The following is an 18,694-nucleotide window of genomic DNA, read 5'->3' on the forward strand; positions in this document are numbered from 1 at the left end:
TTCTTAAGGCTTCTTCAAATCTCAGGACTAGGGAACCATTCGAGAGCTTTGAAACATAAGGGCAGTTGTAGTTGGCATTGACAGACAGATTCCTGTTCCCGAAGCTTTGGTCTAGTCGCAAAAACAAGCCTCGGTCCCATGGAATAATTTGGGAACCACTGAGAGCGGTACCGAAGGAGCTTAGAAGAGGCAGCTGTCCCTGTGGACTGGGGCAGAGAGGACGGCTTTCTGGTGGGGGTTGGAGCTGAGCCAGCCTTTGGCAAGGTGAAGAGCAAGCAGGGGAAGTGTGATGGTGGGGGGGTAGCATGGCAGGGTTGTGGAAACAGGAATTGGAAGGCAGCCCTGGGTGTGTGGGGAGGTGATGGAGGCCTGCAGAGAAATCTCAGGGACTTAGCTATGGCAGGACGGCCCATCGGGCAGTAGCATGGGTTCTTGTGTGGAGAAAAAGTATGAAGAACAGTGCTTGAGTGTGGCACCTGAGGTGGATTTGGCAAAGGAGAGGATGGACACCAGAGGCCAGCCAAAGCTGTGATGAGGCAGTGGAAAGCCCCAGGAAGCAGGGACTCTTGAGCTATCTAGGATATCTCAAATATCACACTATCATTCCAGCACCTACCACATGTCAGGCACAGGGCTGAGAGCTTCATAGGCGTGCTCCTTGAGTACTCACTGTGGCCTTATTTCGGGCAACATTCCTTGAACCTCTGTGGCCCCAAGAACCCAAGCAACTTGCACAGAATCTACATAGCTAATAAGTGGCGAGTCAGGATTTGAACCCAGATCTGTCTGATTCCAAAGTTTGTGTTTTCCCCGTACTGCGGCTGCGGCAGAACTTGGGGCAGGCAGCTCTGGGGAAGTGGGAGAAGGAGGTCCCTGGGCCTGGGAGGTGGGAAGAGTGCCCCCTTCACAGAGGAGCCTCTTTCTGAGATGGGTCTCCCTAGCAGAGTTAGGATCCTGAAGCTTCACATCCTTCGCCCTGTGGCCAGGCCTGCCAGCTGGGGGTACGGCAAGAATTAGGCACTGTCAGAGACTCTCTCCTTACCCTGGGGTAATGCATAGAATCTCTGGGGCAAGGACTCCCTTAGACATGAGTCAGGTACTGTGCTGCCTTGGTGGATGTGGGGATGTGGGGGTTCCCCTAGGGCCTGGAGCAGGAGCAGAGGGAGGATGAGAAGAGACAAAGAGGCCCTTCCATTGGTCCTCACAGAGCCAGTCTGCAGCTGCACCTCTCTTGGTAGCCTGTCCTTCTGGGTGGAGGGCTCCCTGCCTACCCTGCTCCTCACCCCACCCAGTCTGGCTGACACTACAAAGGTGTTAGGCTTGGTTGTTAGGGATATATTGGCTGATGCCTCTGCAGGAGTCCTACTAGCTCTGACCTGCCTCAGGGCCTCTCTCCAAGCACTGAGGTCTCTCAGATGCCCTGCTTGGAAAAACTTGGTGCCCTTTCTAGACCCAGAGGTTTGGGTGCAGATGGCTGTCAGACCGGGGTCTTGGTGGCCTCGGCCTGGAAGGATGGCATGCTGTTGGCACATAACAGGTGTTAAATATTCCTCATAAAGGCTACTTGGAATACCACAGAAACTGCTTTCCTGCTGACAGAGAGTGTTGCTTTGCCAGACCATTTTCTTTTGTGGTATGTGAGTCTCCAAAGCAGCTCATCTTCCCTGCTCACTGGATGGGTACGTCCTGCTCTCTCTTTTTTGCCCTTTCTCTTTTATTTCTCCCTAAAAAACTATCCACTGCTTTTAGGGCAGAGACCCCTAAGGCTAAAAACAACAAAAAAAAATCACTTACTTTAAGGCAGTGAATCTTAACCAGGAACAATTCCCCACCACCACTCCAGGGGACATTTGGGAAGGTTTGGAGAGGTTTTTTGGTTATCATAGCTGGAGAGGGTGGGTGCTACTGGCATCTTGGTTAGGGGAGTCCAGGGTTGCTGCTAACCATTCTACAGTGCGCAGGTCGGCCTGCAATAGGGAATCCTCAACGTCAAAGTGTTCCTCCTGGCCAGGTTGAAAACCTCGCCCTAAGATATTAGCTCCAGTTGCCACACGCAGGTATTTACATTTGCAGAGCAAGCCCCCTGGCTAGAGGACAATGTCTAATTACAGAAAGGTGTGTATTGGGATTCCTGGCAGGAGAGACATCATAATAATGCATACCCCTCATGCGCGAAGAGAGCCTTACAGTTCACAAAGCTCTTTTGTAGCCAGCATCTCACCAGACATTTTGGTCAGACTCCAAATTCTTATTCCTGGGGCGATCTAAGGGACTGTTCCTCAGCTCCCAAAGTGGGAAGTAGAAGTTCTAAACTAACAGATGCCACTAATTGACATTTGCTCACCTTCTGTCCTCAGGCCTTTGCAAGGTTTGTGTGCCCACTCTCAGAAGAGGAGAGTCGGGCTCAGAGGGGTGAGATTACACAGCAGAGCTCGAGTCTTTCCAGACCTCCATGCTGCAGCTCTTTATGCACAGGCAGGCCGACCTGGGACATCGGGCTGTTCCATAACTTCTTCACATTCAGAATATTACTCGTCCAAGTCACTTTCAGCTTTTCTGCACAGTATTGTACCCTGTGCCATCAGGAGCATGGGTGATGCTGCAGGAGTGCTCCACTCTTATCTCTGGGATTTGTCCCCACCACGGACACCCATCGTGCAAGCTTCGATGTGGATGCCTTTGTGATCTTACCGGAAAATGGCAATGGAGGTTTTTAGACAACAGGACTCACGTTCCTTTTTCAGATAGTCCCTAAGCGACTCATTTTCTGAAATGTTAAGGGGTTGCGGTTGTCCTATGAAGCCACCAGGAATAACAACAGGTCTTGCTTGCATAGGGAGTGACAACACACCATAACTGTCACCTGGTCTACTGTGACTATAAACAGTAGGAAAAAGAGAGTGTCTAAGACTCATGAAATGGGTCAGGTACCTGGGTGTTAGAGCACCTGGACTGCAGTCACTACATGCCCTGTTGTCAGAAGCGTCAGGGCTGGGGAGAGAGAAGGGCTGGTCCCAGGTCCCGGAACTGAGAAAGGGCAGGGGAGGTCATTGTGGCCATTCTCCTGCCTGCATGCTGTGCTGTCCTCATTCTGTCCATGTCCAGAGGCAGTGAGTGACTGGAGAGGGCACATGAACAGAAGCTGGGCTTGAACTCCAACTGTGGTTGCTGCCCTTAGGTAGCTCCTCCATCACTTTGGGCCATTTTTCTCACCATGAGAATAAAGATAATGGACTGTGCTCCTTGGAGCAACTTGGAGGAATGACTGACTCTAGAACTGGGATGGGGCATGTCCAAGATGAGCATCTTGTAGTGACAGGAAGTAAGGAAGTGCTCAAAAAACCCCAAAACCCCAAACCAAAAAATGATGGAGCATGTTGAAGGGATGCAAGAACCAACTGAAAGCACCCAGTGGCCAAAGCTGGGACAATTTGAACAACAAAATAAATAATGGAACATTGAATTGTAATCCAGAATGTAAAATAAATATCCACGAGTCCAAACTGATAAATAAATCTCTGAATAAATAAGTGGGTAGAGGAGAAGGAACAAATCTTCTGTGCAGAAGCATTCCAAATAATTGGTGGAGATACTCTGCCCTCTAGGAGGTAGATTTCAACTCCCCATTCCTGAAATGTGGGTAGTGCATGGTGACTTTCTGTTGCCAACTGATGCTGTGGTTAGCTGAGACAGGCTCAGGTGCTCGGGGTACTTGAAGGGCTCAGGAGACCAGGGTCCCCGAAGCCTTCCCTTTCTGAGTAGTAAAGTCCTTCATCTTCTCTCCTAGACCAGAGAAAGCCCACCGCAGGCAGCCTGCCACAGAAGCTGGTTCTAGAGAGCAGCTGTGTGTAGTGGCTAAGTCATAGACATCTGAGTTTAGATCCTGACCCTTCACTTTCCAGCTGGGTGACCTTAGGCAAATTACTTAACCTCTCTGAGTCTCGGATTTCTCATCTATGAAAAGGGAATAATTCCTTTCTCCATAAGGTTATCGGGAGATGATATGAAAGCCCTCAGCACAGCAGAAACAGCAAAGCCTGGCACATAGTAGGTGTTCAGTGAATAGCAGCTTATCCTTTCAATCCCAGGCTCTCTAGCTATCTGCTTCCTTTCCCTGTTTTGTCTACCCTTGGCCAGAAAGAGTCTTGACCTTTGCTTGTTTTTCTGGTACATAGCCAGCGGCCATCCCAAGCCAACATGTGATGCTTAACCCAAACCTGGGAGCCTTAGCAGACAACCTTGAACTTGGCTGAGGCGCAGCAGCAGGGAGATCAGACACACGGTTCCTTTCTGCTCTGTGAGTGCATCCAGGCTGTTATGCTTGTGCCCGCTGCCATGGGAAGCAGTTCCTGTTCCCCCTGAGCTGCCTCACTGGCCTTACCTCTGGCATTTGGGAGGCAAACGTAGAGGGCAAAGGCTGTCAGAGCCAGGCCTTGGGTGCACAGACAGGCTGGAACCTGTCAGGGTGCTGCCTGTATTTGTGTTCCAGAGGGCTGGGGTCCTGGGCCTCTCAGGTAGCCGTACTTTTTGGCTGCGGCTCCAGCATGGGCTTGGGGCTATGGGTGGAACCCATGTGCCAGGAGATCTGCACAGTTCTGGCTGAACATGGCCACCTTGACTAGCCTCCTCCTTGGCCTGTGCAAAGTCTCAGGGCGGCAGCTTCAACGGAATCAAAGCCCTGAGGTCCCTACTCAAGGACTAAGTCTGAGAGGGGTGTGTGCAGATGAATGTACCAGGGCTCCAGAGATGGCCTGGACCAGGGGACTCGGAATGGCAGGGCCAACTCTACCTATTTAAAAATGGGGCAAAAGTGGGTAAAATCCAACTGCTTTATTTTTATTATCCTTATTTAGTATAAGAAAAGACCATTGCTGAACCCTGCTCTTATCACAGCCTCAAAACTATTCATTGCTTCTTGGACCTTAGACCTCCTTTTGGGGATAATTTTCCGTCTTTCTTTCCTGCAGATCATTTAGTGAGGTTTGTGTAACTGTCTCAGTTTTTGTTTATTTGATAATACCTTGATTTCATCATAGTTCTTAGAAGATGGTTTGCTAGGTCTAGGATTCTAGGTTGACAGTTTCTTTATCTTGGTGCTTTGATGGTGTTACTTCATTGTCTCCCCTTGTTTCTGTTGAAAACCTACTCCCAGCCCATGATCCTTCCCGATCTGGCTTCTGTTGTGCTGCCTGTAAGATTTTCTCTTTGACTGGTGTGAGCTTGGAGAGAATTCCCGAGAAACTAGTCACCTTCTGTCTCCGGGAATGGAGCAGATGTGCTCAATAAAACTTAAGAGGAAGACTGAGGCCAGTGGAGGAGGTAGATGGGAAGGCTGAATGGGGTTCACAGCACAGAGAGCACCCCATTACTGGGAGCGTGTGGGCATGAGCTGGGAAGAAATTCCCCGTCACATGGGGGTTGGCCTCAGTTACCTTGATTGCCAGTGACCCTGGGGCTCTTTTAGTGGCTTCTGCCTTCATCTCCCCTGCACCAGGCCTCTCTGCTCATCTCCTCCGAAGGGCCTATTACCTTCTCAATCCGGGATCATTTCAGCTCTTCCAGCAAGACCACCCCAATCCCCGCTGGCCACATTCCACCATCTTCTGTTGCCCCAGCTCCTGGGGTGTGGCACGAGTCTGTGCTGCAGAGCTCAGTATCCCAGTTGCCGGAAGCCTTTGATCTCAGGTTATCTCAGAATGCTGAGTGGTTTCTGCAGATGGCATGTCCTTTTCTGTTTGCTCAGGATTCACATTTAGGCCAGTTACCTGGGAGTGAGAAGTGGCATCAGAAGACCCCACTCAATCCCCTACCAGTGTTGGAAACTCAGGTTCCGATTCTATCTCCTACTCAGAGAGAGGCAGCCCCCTCCCCATTCCCACCGTGAGGACCTCCCAGTGTGCCAGGGTAGAACTGGCAACCATTGGAGCAGAATCACTGGAGTCCTTGATGGGTGGATTTGGCTTACTGAGTGTGGGGACAGAGTGAGTAACATGGTAAGATTCAAGCAGCACTTTGCCTGGTCCATTTCAGAGAGAGACAAAGGCAAGAAGGCTATGGCCCTGACTACTTCCAAACGCCAGAGGCCCTGCAGGTACTCCCCTCCCCGACTCAGGGTATCCCAGTGACCACTCTCTTTCTCCGGCCCTGGGCAACTGGTGGGTTTACATGTGTATACCAGGGGCACAGATGTGGATGTGTAGAGCCTGTATCGCTCATGACCCCATCCTTGGCCTGCATGCCTATAGGACATGTCAGGGATGTCTGTGACACTGAGCCCACCCCCCAGGTGGAAGGAAGGCCTTGTTCTGGTGTTAGAGGGGCTGAAATGTCTGGGTTATTTAAGAGTCATTTTATGCAGATCGATGATCATTTCTGCGGATCAGCGAAGAATCCGTAGGTTGGAATTCCGTTAGGGAGAAAATGTGTGTGGCCGACAATCCTCTACTCGGCAGTTCTAGAATAAGTCTAAAGCATGTGGGTTGAAAAGGGCATCATCTCTGTATGCATTGAGCACTTTGCTCCCATGATGCCTTCGCTTCTGCTGGGGTGGAGAGGAGGGTGGAAGGAAGTGCCACCACCCAGTGGACTTCCTGTCATTCCCTGTGTTGGAGTTTCGTGGGGACCTGCTGTCCCACAATGGGCACCGGTCTTTGGTCTAAGTTGGGTCCAGACATGGATGCCAGGCAGACCCTGGTGGAAGCCTGACGCTGGCTGCTCTTTGGTCGGCACCCTCATGAGCTGGGGCAGCTGCCAGTTCTGGGCACTGGAAGAGTGGGCGGGAGCTCCACCGTGCATGCAGCTTCTGCTGCCGTAGCTGTGCCCACAGGCTGGCTCTGTCCTTGGCTGGCTAGGAGGGGTGTGTTGGCACAGGAGAAGCCTCCAGTCCCCCTCCTGGCCTTTTCCTTCCCAAGGAACTCTTGCATATAGGGTTGGCTTCACTGTTCCTCTCCATTTGGTGGACAGCAATCCCTTTGTGGGTTGTAGGCTGGTTACTTTGCTCATGAGCTGAAGGCCATGGAGAGATGGAAGTAGTGAAAACAGGGGAATACATTCTTCGAGGAACTGTGCAAGGACTGTCCCACAGGTACTTGGGCTATGGGAGAAGGGACCTATCTAATGCAATGCTCCTCAAACCTAACTGTGCCTAAGAAGCCCTGGAGATCTTGTTCAAATGCAGACTTTGACTTGGGAGGTGGGCCTGAGGCTGTGCATTTCTAATGCGCTCCCAGGTGGTGGTGGTGCTGCAGGTTCAAGGTCCTAGAGCACTTCCTGAGGATTTGCCCTAGAGGAGGAGTCCCCAGGCACTACTGGGCAGACAGATGACTGCAGTGGCAATTGGGGAGGTACTCAAGGATGTGAGGATGAGCAGCCCAACCGAGGTGACATTTCCAGAAGGACTCTTCAGAGTTGTGGAAAGATGACAGTCCTTATCAGAGTGGCTGAGTTTGAGACCAGGCCCCTCACAACTTGCCTTTGTGGAGAGAGCTTAGGGTTGGAATTAGGCAGGCCAGGATTTGGATCCCAGCTGTGCAGCTCATTAGCTTTATGGTCTTGGGCAGGTCATTTTGCCTCTCTCTACCTCAGTTTCTTCATCTGTTAAGTAAGGATAAGAATGCCTGCCTGATAAGGCCATGGTGAGGATGAAATGGCCCCTTACCTGTTACATAGTAGGCCCATAATGAATGTTTGCGGCCCTGAAACTGTTCTATTCTCTGTTTGCAGGTGAATGAGATTTACCATGACGAGTCCCTGGGAGCCCACATAAACATTGCCCTTGTCCGCTTGATTATGGTCGGCTACCGACAGGTAAACACCCCTTGTTAGCAGGCAGGATTTGGAGGGAGAAGGGCTACGTGGCCAGTGCATTGGACTTGGCTGCGGTGAGACAGCCTCTAGGGAGCATTTGGTCTCCAGAATCAGAACTCTGAGACTATTAAAATTGAGGCTTCAGTGGCAGAGGCATTTGGGGATAGTAAACAGAGACTTCTGAGTTCCCTCCAATGTGCTACATGGACAACCCTATACCCTTACAGCTGAGGTCCCTCTTCTCAGGAGTCAAAGGGAAAGTGGGGCTTACAGAGGGGCAGCGACCAAAACAAGTCCATCTGTGAGTGGGCCCTGGGCTCTGCCGTCTTAGACCAGTTGCTTATTTTCCCCAGAAGGGGGATAACAACAGAACTTTTCTCCAGAGGCTATTGTGAAGATTAAACGAGACAACAAACATATAGTGTAGAGAAAATACTCAGAACCACACCTGCCTGTGGGTTAGTTGAGGGATTAGAGATAACGTGTGTTAAGTTCTCAGCAGACAAGTGTCCCTCGCACAAGGCTTGGTGCGTGAACATTGCATGAAGTGGGAGGGCTGCGTGCCAGTAGCAGCTGGAGTCCGTGACCTTGGGATAGGCACTGCAGTCCCATGGGCCTCAATGTTCTCCTCTGCCAGTGGGAGGGAAGCCCTGGGTGCCCGCTGTGGTCTGGGGGCTCCGACCGACTGCTCCACTGTTGATGCTCTTCGGCCCCCACAGTCCCTGAGCCTGATTGAACGTGGAAACCCCTCTCGCAGCCTGGAGCAGGTGTGTCGCTGGGCGCACACTCAGCAGCGCCAGGACCCCGGCCATGCAGAGCACCACGACCACGTTGTCTTCCTCACCCGGCAGGACTTTGGGCCCTCAGGTATGCAAGGTACTGTATTTGCCGTGGCCAGGTATGTGCAGCTGCAGGGCAGAGGCTAAGACTCAGGGCTGGGGTGCTCTGGGGCTACCCCAGGGAGGCCGGGAAGTCAAGTTCCCTGTTAGCAAAGAGGTCCATGGGACTTTGGGGACAGAACCTGGATGGACAGGTGGACAAGTCTGTAGTGATTTCTTAGAGACCAAGAGAAGCAAAGGGGTCCGCACTGTGATCTCTGCCGTCTTGGTTGAGCCTGCAGGTAGCTCTGTGCTTGCCATCCCGGAGCCTGGCTGCCTGAAGATCCTCAGTGTTCTTCAAGTTACTTTTTTCTGCACCGCATTCATTTGCCCTCATTGCAAGCCAGGTGGCACCTGGCGGGCTCGTGTGGACTTTGGAAAGGAAGTCCATGTTCTACTTGGAGCTCCACGCCTCTCTAGCCCAGTGGTCCTAGCTTACTTCATCTCCCTGGGTTCTCCCAACTATCGATTGAGGAAAATGATAGTGTTTGCCTTCCTCCATTCCAGGGCTGCTAAAATGGCTGAGGGGGTACATGAAATGTCCGTGACAGCGTATGACTGTAAACACTCCGCAAACACATGAAGCTTTGGCCACCCTGAGGCCTCGCACAGCCATCTCTGGACCTTTGCCCATGTTCTCCCCACAATGTGTCCTGTCCCCCACCTCTGGAGATTTGTCTCACCTGTCCTCTAGGCCCAGCTCTATGTCCCCCGTAAGTCATTCCCTGGTCCCCCTCAATCCCGTCAGTTGAAACCATCCTCTTCCTCCAGATCATCCCTGCACTCCCCTCTGTGCTCCTTGAACTCGGGCCCTGCACGCCACACCTAAGCTGACCTCTAACCCCAAGTCGCTCTGCTATGCCATCTGTTTCTTAATGTGCGGGTTTGTGGCAGGGAAATGCTGGGAGTTTGGAACTGATTTTCCTATTTTTTCCGTAGTATCTAATACAGTGCCACCCATACCTTCCTATAAGATACGTTTGTTTGGTGACTGACCAACTGACCGGCTGGCTGGAGGGATGTGGTGTGGAAGTGGGGTGTGTGCAGGCTCAGGGTCTGTCTGGAAACCCCACTGCCTGGTTTGGAGGAGGGACCAACAGGTCCAGGGAGGCTATAGGCCTAGAGGGAAGCCGTACAGCCTTAGGATGTGGCCTAGGTTGCTCTGCTGTGGGTGGGACCTTGCAAGGATCCTTCTTCCTCCAGGGACCCTCTAGCAATGACCAGGTCAGGATGTGCCCAGGTCAGGCTGTTAGGCACAGACCACATCATGTCCTGTCTAACTTGTGCATGACTTATCTCTCTGCCCTCTGTCTCTTTCCCTGTAGGGTACGCACCTGTCACTGGCATGTGCCATCCCCTGAGAAGCTGTGCCCTCAACCATGAAGATGGCTTCTCCTCAGCCTTTGTAGTGGCCCATGAGACGGGTCATGTGTAAGTGGCAGCAAGAGGGTGGGCTGTGCCATGAGCTCCAAGGAGGTCTATAAGTGTGGGAGGCTTTGCCCCAGATCGGGCTCCAGTCCCAGTGTCTTAGGAGATGCCAGAGGATCTGCCCACATAGCGAGGCCCTGCCATGATGGGGAGGGATACCAGGGGCCTAGACAGCAATTCTGGGCCTGACTTGGGCCCATCCCCCATATCCCAGGGCCAAGGGAGACCAAATGTGGCCCTGCCTTTCAGTAAGTCAATGGCAGTGTACAATAATAGGCAGTGATCAGCTGTCTGGGTGGTCTCTATCCCTCTGTCCTACCCATACCTCAGGGACCTTCTGAGACCTGTTCCAGCCCACCTGGTACTCAGCACACACTGGATGGCTAGCCTAAGCCCATCATAAATAGATGCTCTTGGACTCAGGCCACTGGCCAGGCTGGCAGCTGGCTTGCTTGATCTTTGGCCTGGATTTCATTTATTCATTCAATCAGTATTTCTTGAGTACTGTGCACCAGGCCCAGTTTAGGAATGGGGCTGCAGTGGAGAGCAGAACAGAGAGCGCATAAGAAGCTGCATGCTGGGAGAAAGCCAATAAGCCTCTATCCAATATGTCAGATGGTGATGTGCACCTGCCACCGTCATGCCTCCCAGCCTTGTCTGTCCATAGGGGCAGAGCTGAGGGACACACTGTCCAGCCCACACTCAGAATGAGGGCTGTTATCTGTAGTCCGAGGGACCTGGGAAGGAGAGGAGTGGGCCAGCCCCAGAGTGGGGTCAGCAGGCCACATTCTCTGTGCCCCTCTCTGCATCAGCCCTGTCAGCTCAAGAGTCCCATGTGGATTTCATCCCAGCTCTGCCCCTCACCGGTCAGGCGGCACCTCCTCTCTAGGCCTTGTCTTCCTCATCTGCAGCATAGAGGCTGATATCAGGGCTGCCTCTGAGATCCCCTCCTGCCCTCGAAGCCGATGGTTCCACACATTCTTGAGCCAGGAGTCTGCCTTTCTGTTTGTGGCGGGCAGGGGATGTCCACTCTTCACTGAGTGGTGGCCCTTCGCTGCAGAGAGACGAGGTCAAGCTTAGAAGCCTATGTGTCCACCCAGAGGTCAAGGCCAGATGCGGCCACCTGGAAGTATTTAAGAATTTAGAATCTTTGGGCTTTGACATTAAATATCAAGTATAAAGAGCAGACTTTAAAATGTAAACTATCACTGTGGTAGATGCATACTACATGCCAAATATCAAGGGGTCTGGGAGAAGCTTAAGAGGCCGGCTCAGCAAATGAGGTTGAACTGAACTGAATGAGACCCTGCCTCACTGGGAAGACAGCTCATTGCATGCGAGTTGTTAATGGTGATAGAGGTGGCTCCTGCTATGGGAGGTCAGCACAGGAGCCAAGTGGCCAGGGAGGGTGTCCCGGGGCGGGGAGTGGGGCTGGAACTGTCCTCAGAAGCTATTAGGATGTGGGTGGGGCTTGAGGCGGGGGCAGGGTGTCTGGGAGTAGAGATAGCAGGGGTAAAGGCTTTGAGGTCAGGGCAGAATGAGTCCAGCTCTGCTGAAGGGCAGAGTGGGGTTTCGGCTTTCATCCAGAGGGGTGGCCTTCTGCACAGCATGGTGGGGAAACTGCGGCCAGGAGGCGGTCTGAAGCACGGTCAGGGCAGGGTCTCCCATTTCTGGCCCACCTCTTGTCTTCCCAGAGGTGGGCTCCCTGGGCATGACTCTGCACTCCCCTCTGTCGTCCTCCAACCCTCTAGGCTCGGCATGGAGCATGACGGTCAGGGGAACGGCTGTGCAGATGAGACCAGCCTGGGCAGCGTCATGGCGCCTCTGGTGCAGGCTGCCTTCCACCGCTTCCACTGGTCCCGCTGCAGCAAGTTGGAACTCAGCCGCTACCTCCCGTAGGTCACCTCTGCCTTTAGGGCCCACGCAGTCTGCCACTTCATCTCCCCCAAGTCATCTGCCCTCCCAACACCATCTCTCCCCTGACACACACTCAATTCCATGCTTTGCTGGTCAGCACAGGTGTTAGACTTGGGAGCGCAATGCTGAGAATGGGTACGAGTGTATTTGGGTGAGGCAGGTGCAGACAGAGACACTGACCTCACCCAGCCCCTAGCCAGGGCCCCGCGTCCCGTGTTCTGCATGGCAGGCTGACTTTTCTTCTACCTTCAGTGCAATGAGCCCTTAACTTGTCCGTGAATCAACCCTTAATCTTGACTATAGTGTGTCCCTCTAACATGGGCAAAACTTGCCCTGTAAGATAGCTACAAGCTGAACTCCTAACCCCCAGCCCTGGGTGCCCTTGCTTTGGAGCCTCCCAGACACAGTTGTCGGTGGACGTGAGGTCCTGTTCAAGAGGGGTTTCAGGGCAGCCACCCTCCCAGAAAGACCAGCACAGAGCAGCAGGGCGCATTCCTGCAGGCCTTCCTTGCTAGTTCAACCTTGGGAATTCAAGCTTCAGCCTGTCTCACCTCCCTGTCTCCACTGGCAGCTCCTACAACTGCCTCCTTGACGACCCCTTTGCGCCTTCCTGGCCCCAGCCCCCAGAGCTGCCTGGCATCGACTACTCAATGGACGAGCAGTGCCGCTTTGACTTTGGCACTGGGTACCACACCTGCTCCACGGTGAGTTCCCATCGGCCTCTGCCAGCTGGGTTCCAGTGCCATATCCTTCTGTAACCCAGGCTGGTCATTCACAGAGCACCTTTGGCCCAGCCAGGCTGGTGGTCTAGAGATGGGCCCACAGGCTGGATGCCATCAGGCGTATACATGGTGACCGAGTCCAGGCTTTGCCACCTTCTACATGTTGCCCCACCCAGGCCCACCTGTTAGGGTGGGCACTTGGCAGTGGCTGAAGAATATTTTAGCCCTGAGAAAGAGGGGAACAGCTGCTAACCAGGGTCTAGGCACAGGCTCAGAGAAGGGGACATCCCAGGGCAGGGTGCTTTCCAGGGGGCCAGAGCTTGGTGACTTGAGTGCTTCAAACCCCCATCCAGATTTGCAGCCCCTTCCTCAGCTCTGCAGGACCAGGAGACCCTGTGCACGGTCACCTTCCACACCGCCCAGGCCACACTGGGACATGTGGTCTCTGCTTTAGGGGTAGAAAAAGAACCTGGAGTATGGGATTTCAGTGCCCAAATGCTGTGTTTCTAAGGACAGTTGTCTAGCTACCAGGGGCTGATAGGACAGAAAAGAAAATTGAGGGCTTCTTGCACAACCTGAAACATAATTACTAACCTATGTCATGGCTGGGTGAGATTGGAGGGAGATGGGAGTCCTGACCTTGTCTGGGTGCTGTGGGGTCTCGGCCGGACCAGCAGCTCCCTTGATGCCCCCTGCATGCAAAGTCTCAGGGGCATCAAGGGTCTTAGCCTCCCTACAGCCTCAAACCTTAGTCCTTACTTAGTGACAAAATGGCTTCTGCAAAAGCAGGGACGGAGGCCTGGGGAATGAGAAAAGAGGAGGATGGGCTATGGCTGGCCCCTTCTTCTTGGTGTCCTGTTGGAGAGAGGAGGCATCACTGGAGGCCACTGGCACTTGGGGTAGGGTCAAGCTTGGGGGAGCAAAGGGCTCTGGCTGGACTGGCCCCTCTCACTTCCCTTGCAGCATTTGGGGCCCAGCTTCCACTACTTCCTCCTCTCTCTCTGTCACTGTCCATTGCCCCCTAGACACCACGTCAGAGTTGGAGAGCTAATCAGCCCAGTGACCCTGTTCCCCTTGCCATGCAGTTCACGACCTTTGAACCCTGCAAGCAGCTGTGGTGCAGCCACCCTGATAACCCATACTTCTGCAAGACCAAGAAGGGGCCCCCACTGGACGGGACTGAATGTGCACCAGGAAAGGTACCTGTGGAACTGGGGTCTGCAGCAGGACTGACCTTCCTGGGGAACCTCCGCCTCCCCTCCAAGTGTGTAATGAATGTGTGTGTAGGGGTGCTACAGGACAGATGTGAGCCCCATGTGCATGGAGGCCGCACATGAACTCACACACACTCACACCTTTTTTTCTCTCCCACATCTTAGCCTTTGCTTCTACAGTTTGCAGAGTGTCTCATTACCTCCTAGCCCATCTGGCCGACACTTACTCTCATTTCGCGGATGAGGAGAGTGTGGTCCAGGCAGGTGAAGGAACTTGTGGAGGTTACATGGGAGTAATTGGCAGAGAAGGGATGAAAGGAGGGCTCCAGGTGTTCTGCCTACTGCCTCCCCTCCACATGCTGTTTCTCCTACACACATGTTCTTCCCCCGTAAGCCTGACTTTTCACATATCTTCCTGGTGTGTGTTCGCTTCCTCACACATGTGTGGGCCAGGGCTTCCTTTGTCAGCGAGACCTTGTGGTCAAGTGTGAGAGCTCTGAGCAGGGGTTTGAAACCTACTTCTGCTCTATTGCTGGCCCTGCTCTGATAGCTGTGTGGTGACCTTGGACCATTCATTGAACTTTTCCTGCTGACCCCTGATCAGACATCCTTCTCACCCCTCAGGTGGTTCTGAAGTTACTGAGTCATGTCAAAACAAATGAGAGAACTTGGAAGAAGCAGGATGTTAAGAGAGGCGTGATGATTACTCAGCTTTAGCTGTGAGCTTAGCCACAGGGGACCTGCCCCCAGCAGCCTGTCCTCTGCCCTCACCAGGCTCCTCTCACCCACATCTGTGAATGGTCTGTTCCTTCACAAATGGATGGGGCTTCCTGTGGCCTTGTTCAGGCCCACTGGGCTCCAAACCTGGCAGGCTATTATTCTGGAGATTGAGTATGCCCGTTCCATGTGTTATCAGAGTTCCAGGCCCTCTCCTGTCACAATTTCACATAACAGTTCATCAGTGGCTCTCAATTTTGGCCACATATTAGAACCATCTGGGGAGCTTCAAAAGTCCCCACCCCCAGAACAGGGAGTGACTGCATATGGGGGTGAGCTATCTCTTTGGAGAGATGGAAAATATTCTAAAATTGGATTGTGGTGACAGTTGCATGGCACTGTAACTTTATGAAAAAAATCATTGAATACTACACTTGAAATGAGTGGATTTTATGGTATGTAAAGTATATCTCTCATTACAGCTTCTTTAAAAAATTCCTTCCCCTAGAGATTCTGACTCAGTTGGTCTGGGGTGACGCCAAGTAATCTAGAGTTTTAAAAGTTCCCCAAGTGACTGCAAGGCTGAGAACCACTGCATTATCTCTTGAAAAAGACCTGGAGAGCTTTGCTGTATTTCTTTCCTGTTGCCCTCTAGGACAGAGGAAGGGAGTTAACTTTGATTGAGCCCCACTTCGTGCCTGGCCCTGGGCTAAGGCCTTCGCAGGCGTTAGTACCTTCAGTTCTTAGAACAGCCCCATTTAACAGGTGAGTAAACTGAGGCTCAGCAAGGTGAAGTTATTCCAAAGCCACACACAGCTAGGAATGACCGAGCTGGGATTCAGACCCAGGCCTTTTGGACTCGGTGCATGGACGGGCCTCCCAGTGGGGCTGGCTTGCCTCCATGAACACATCTGCTTGTGGCCCCTAGATGGTAATTTCAAGGTACAGAGCCAAGATCAACTCTAGATAGTGTGGGAAGATTGTGTCTTCTCTCCCCTATCAGTCCTTTATTTCTACTGGGGTGGTCAACAAATAAACACAGAGTTATCACCATCATTGATAATACTATCTGCCATTTCCGGAGGCCTGTGTGTGCCAGGTGTTACCTCACTGAATGCTCATAGCAGCCCTGTGCTATTATCCACATTGTTCAGTTGAAGAATAGGCTCAGAGGAGGGAGCTCTTTGTTGAAGGTCGCTCAACTCAGGCCAAGGCTGGGATTCTGTGTAACCCGAGGCTTGTGCTCTTACTATCCCTTTCTTTGGGCTCATCCGTGGTGCCCGCCAGCTATGACCTGTGCCTGGTTGGGCACCCTCCATGGCAGGCTAGGAGGCTGTGGCCCCAGGGTGACTTCACGCCTTCTGTTCCATCCCAGTGGTGCTTCAAAGGTCACTGCATCTGGAAGTCACCCGAGCAGACCTACGGTCAGGATGGAGGCTGGAGCTCCTGGACCAACTTCGGGTCATGTTCACGGTCATGTGGGGGCGGGGTGCGATCCCGTAGCCGAAACTGTGACAATCCCCTGTAAGTATGCTTGGCTGGGGTGGGCAGGGCAGGGGACCCCTATCTTTAGGCCTGAGGGGCTTGGAGGGGAAGGCAATGAGGGACAAGGCACAAGAGAGAGGGACCCCTGCAGGTGGTTGTGTATTCTAATTGATGAGGACTCCAAATTGTGGGGGGAGGGTTAGGGGAGGACAGATCACTTCCACCTGGGTCTGACATCTGAGAATGTGTTTGAACCAGTGATTTTCAAACTTATGTGCCAAAGTTTTTCTGGAGATTCTGGGGGGCCCAAACTGTCAGTTTAGCAAGCCCCTCATGACCCTGATCCTCTGGCTAAACTTTGAGAAAACACTGATCTAAATTGCTTAGTAGTCGTGTCCTGGGAGAATAAATCCCCCAAGTTTGTTTTCTACCACATGAAGCAAAACTTCCTTTAATTTTTCTTAACCTTTTTCTAATATCAAACCCTGACTCATTTCCCCCTTCCAACTTTTAGCATTCTGGGGGAGCATTCTATATCTCCCTTTTTGTCCCCTCTGTGGGGACCCCTCCCATAGTTTTGGAACTTCTGAGCACCAGCTCTGCATAGACTCCATCTCCCAGGCTGAAGCAGCCTGCTTAGAACAGCCTCATGAGAGATGGGGGCTGGCCAGGGCTGGTGTGGGGTTCTGAACCTCTGAGGGGCAGTGCCTGGCCAACCGCTCATCACGGAGAGATGGGATGATGACAACAGAATCCTAGCATCATAGTGACTTAGTAGTGGTCACCCTCCTTCTAGCATCCCCATACTCTGTTGTTTACCTCCAGGGTTGAGAAACCCACTACCTTCTTGAGAGGCCTATTCCCATGTCAGATCGCTATACTGACCTTCCACATAGATAAGCCAAAATGAACTGCCTTGTAACTTCCGCCTGTTGGGGGTATGAAAGGTGGGGTTAGAGAAACCGAGTGGCGCCCACTCTGAATAAACCACCTTCCAGTCATGATAGATGGTTATCCCCTTGATCAGAGCTATCAGTTATCGAACTTCTCTGTAATAACTTTTTATTTTATACAGCTTAAATGAAATAATATGTGTACTTTCAGCACCATGCCCAGCCCAGATGAAGCACTAATAAATGACAGCTGCTGTTATAATTATTACAGTATATGAAGCTCTTTCTCTGTGCCAGGTGGGATGTTAAACACTTTCCTGCATAAACCCATGTAATTCTCCTGTCACCTCAGAGCAGATTACCTCCTGAATTAGGATGCCTAACATATCCATAATCTTACCTCATCCTCTGAATTTCATGGAGAAGAGAGTACAGATTGCTTTAAAATACCTTTTCTTATTTAGTTTTCACAGACACACCAAGAGGTAGGTAAAATAAGAGGTATCATGGTCCCTCATTTAAAAGGAAAATAAAGGCACAGCAAGACTGGGTGATTTACCCGAGATCGCACAGTCAGGACTTGGGGTTAGATTTCACCAGAGCTTCCGATTCCAAATCCAAGCCTCCGTTACCATCCTTTAGTTTGTTAGGATATCAAATAGAAGCAATGCAAATAGGAATAGTTGAGTCATTTGAGTGCCTGCTGTATGTCAGGCCCTGTGTAACAGTTAAATAATATAAGACAAAGATGAATAAGACTGATTTCTCTCCCAGGCCAGTCATTCCCATCTTCCACATCTCTTGCTCACCTCTCTTTCCCCTTCTCTTTCCCTCTTTTCCTCCTCTTCCCCTGCACGCACGCGCGCACACACACGCACACACATACACGGTAGAATAGATGACTTATGCCTGAAGGGTAGAGCCAGAGGGATCCAGCAGGCTCTGAGCTCAGCAGCCCCCAAAGTTGAGATCTCTCTCTAGTTATGTTAGTGGAGCCCCTTTTAGCTACTCTAAAAGGCTAAACTGCCCCTGGTAACGTGTGGGAAGCCCAGTCCTTCCCAGCCAGCAAAGTCACTGGGTTTCCCTGTGCCTGCCCCAGCCCAGCCTACGGAGGCCGACTGTGCTCAGGGCCCATGATCCAGTACCAGGTCTGCAACACTGAGGAGTGTCCGGGGCCCTACGAGGACTTCCGGACCCAGCAGTGTGCCAAGCGCAACTCCTACTACATCCATCAGAATGCCAAGCACAGCTGGGTCCCCTATGAGCCTGATGACGGTGAGCAGTCCCTGCTCCCCCTCCTACCCCCCATGTCCTTGGGTATCTGCTGGGTCTGTGTCTTGCCAGGCAGGACCTCCCTTGCCTGGGCCCACCAGTGAAGGTGGAGGGACAGTGTGGGCTCCAAAGGGGACACCGCAGTCGGCAGGCTTGCCACATATGTCCATGCAGGCCTTTGCGTTGTGTACCTTGTGGGCCACCATCCTCATCAAAGCCATCCCTGATTTATATACTTATGATGATTGTTTTCTGGAGATGCAGGAAAATGTCTTGAGCAAGGGCACTTCACTCTGAGGTGCCGTGAGGCCGGCAGCCCTGCTGACTTTTGGGGTTGGTGCCTTTCACACATGCTCTTCCCT

General features: G+C 52.2%; 1 protein-coding gene across 6 annotated transcripts in view; it reads left to right on the forward strand.

The window, feature by feature from the left end:
- The window catches only part of ADAMTS14 (ADAM metallopeptidase with thrombospondin type 1 motif 14), a 76,735-nt gene that overhangs the window by 38,859 nt on the left and 19,182 nt on the right, over positions 1-18,694 (forward strand). For 3 of the 6 annotated variants that reach the window (XM_039872033.1, XM_039872034.1, XM_039872038.1), the window contains exons 5-12: positions 7,723-7,806; positions 8,526-8,682; positions 10,010-10,115; positions 11,864-12,007; positions 12,601-12,733; positions 13,837-13,950; positions 16,058-16,206; positions 18,160-18,335. In XM_039872033.1, the coding sequence (XP_039727967.1) occupies positions 7,723-7,806; positions 8,526-8,682; positions 10,010-10,115; positions 11,864-12,007; positions 12,601-12,733; positions 13,837-13,950; positions 16,058-16,206; positions 18,160-18,335 (1,063 nt within the window). The remainder of the gene's footprint in view (positions 1-7,722; positions 7,807-8,525; positions 8,683-10,009; positions 10,116-11,863; positions 12,008-12,600; positions 12,734-13,836; positions 13,951-16,057; positions 16,207-18,159; positions 18,336-18,694) is intronic. The other 3 variants (XM_039872035.1, XM_039872036.1, XM_039872037.1) reach the window with 2 other exon arrangements.

This window comes from Pteropus medius, unplaced genomic scaffold, assembly GCF_902729225.1.
Source record: "Pteropus medius unplaced genomic scaffold, Ma_sr-lr_union100, whole genome shotgun sequence".
NCBI classification, from domain to species: domain Eukaryota; kingdom Metazoa; phylum Chordata; class Mammalia; order Chiroptera; family Pteropodidae; genus Pteropus; species Pteropus medius.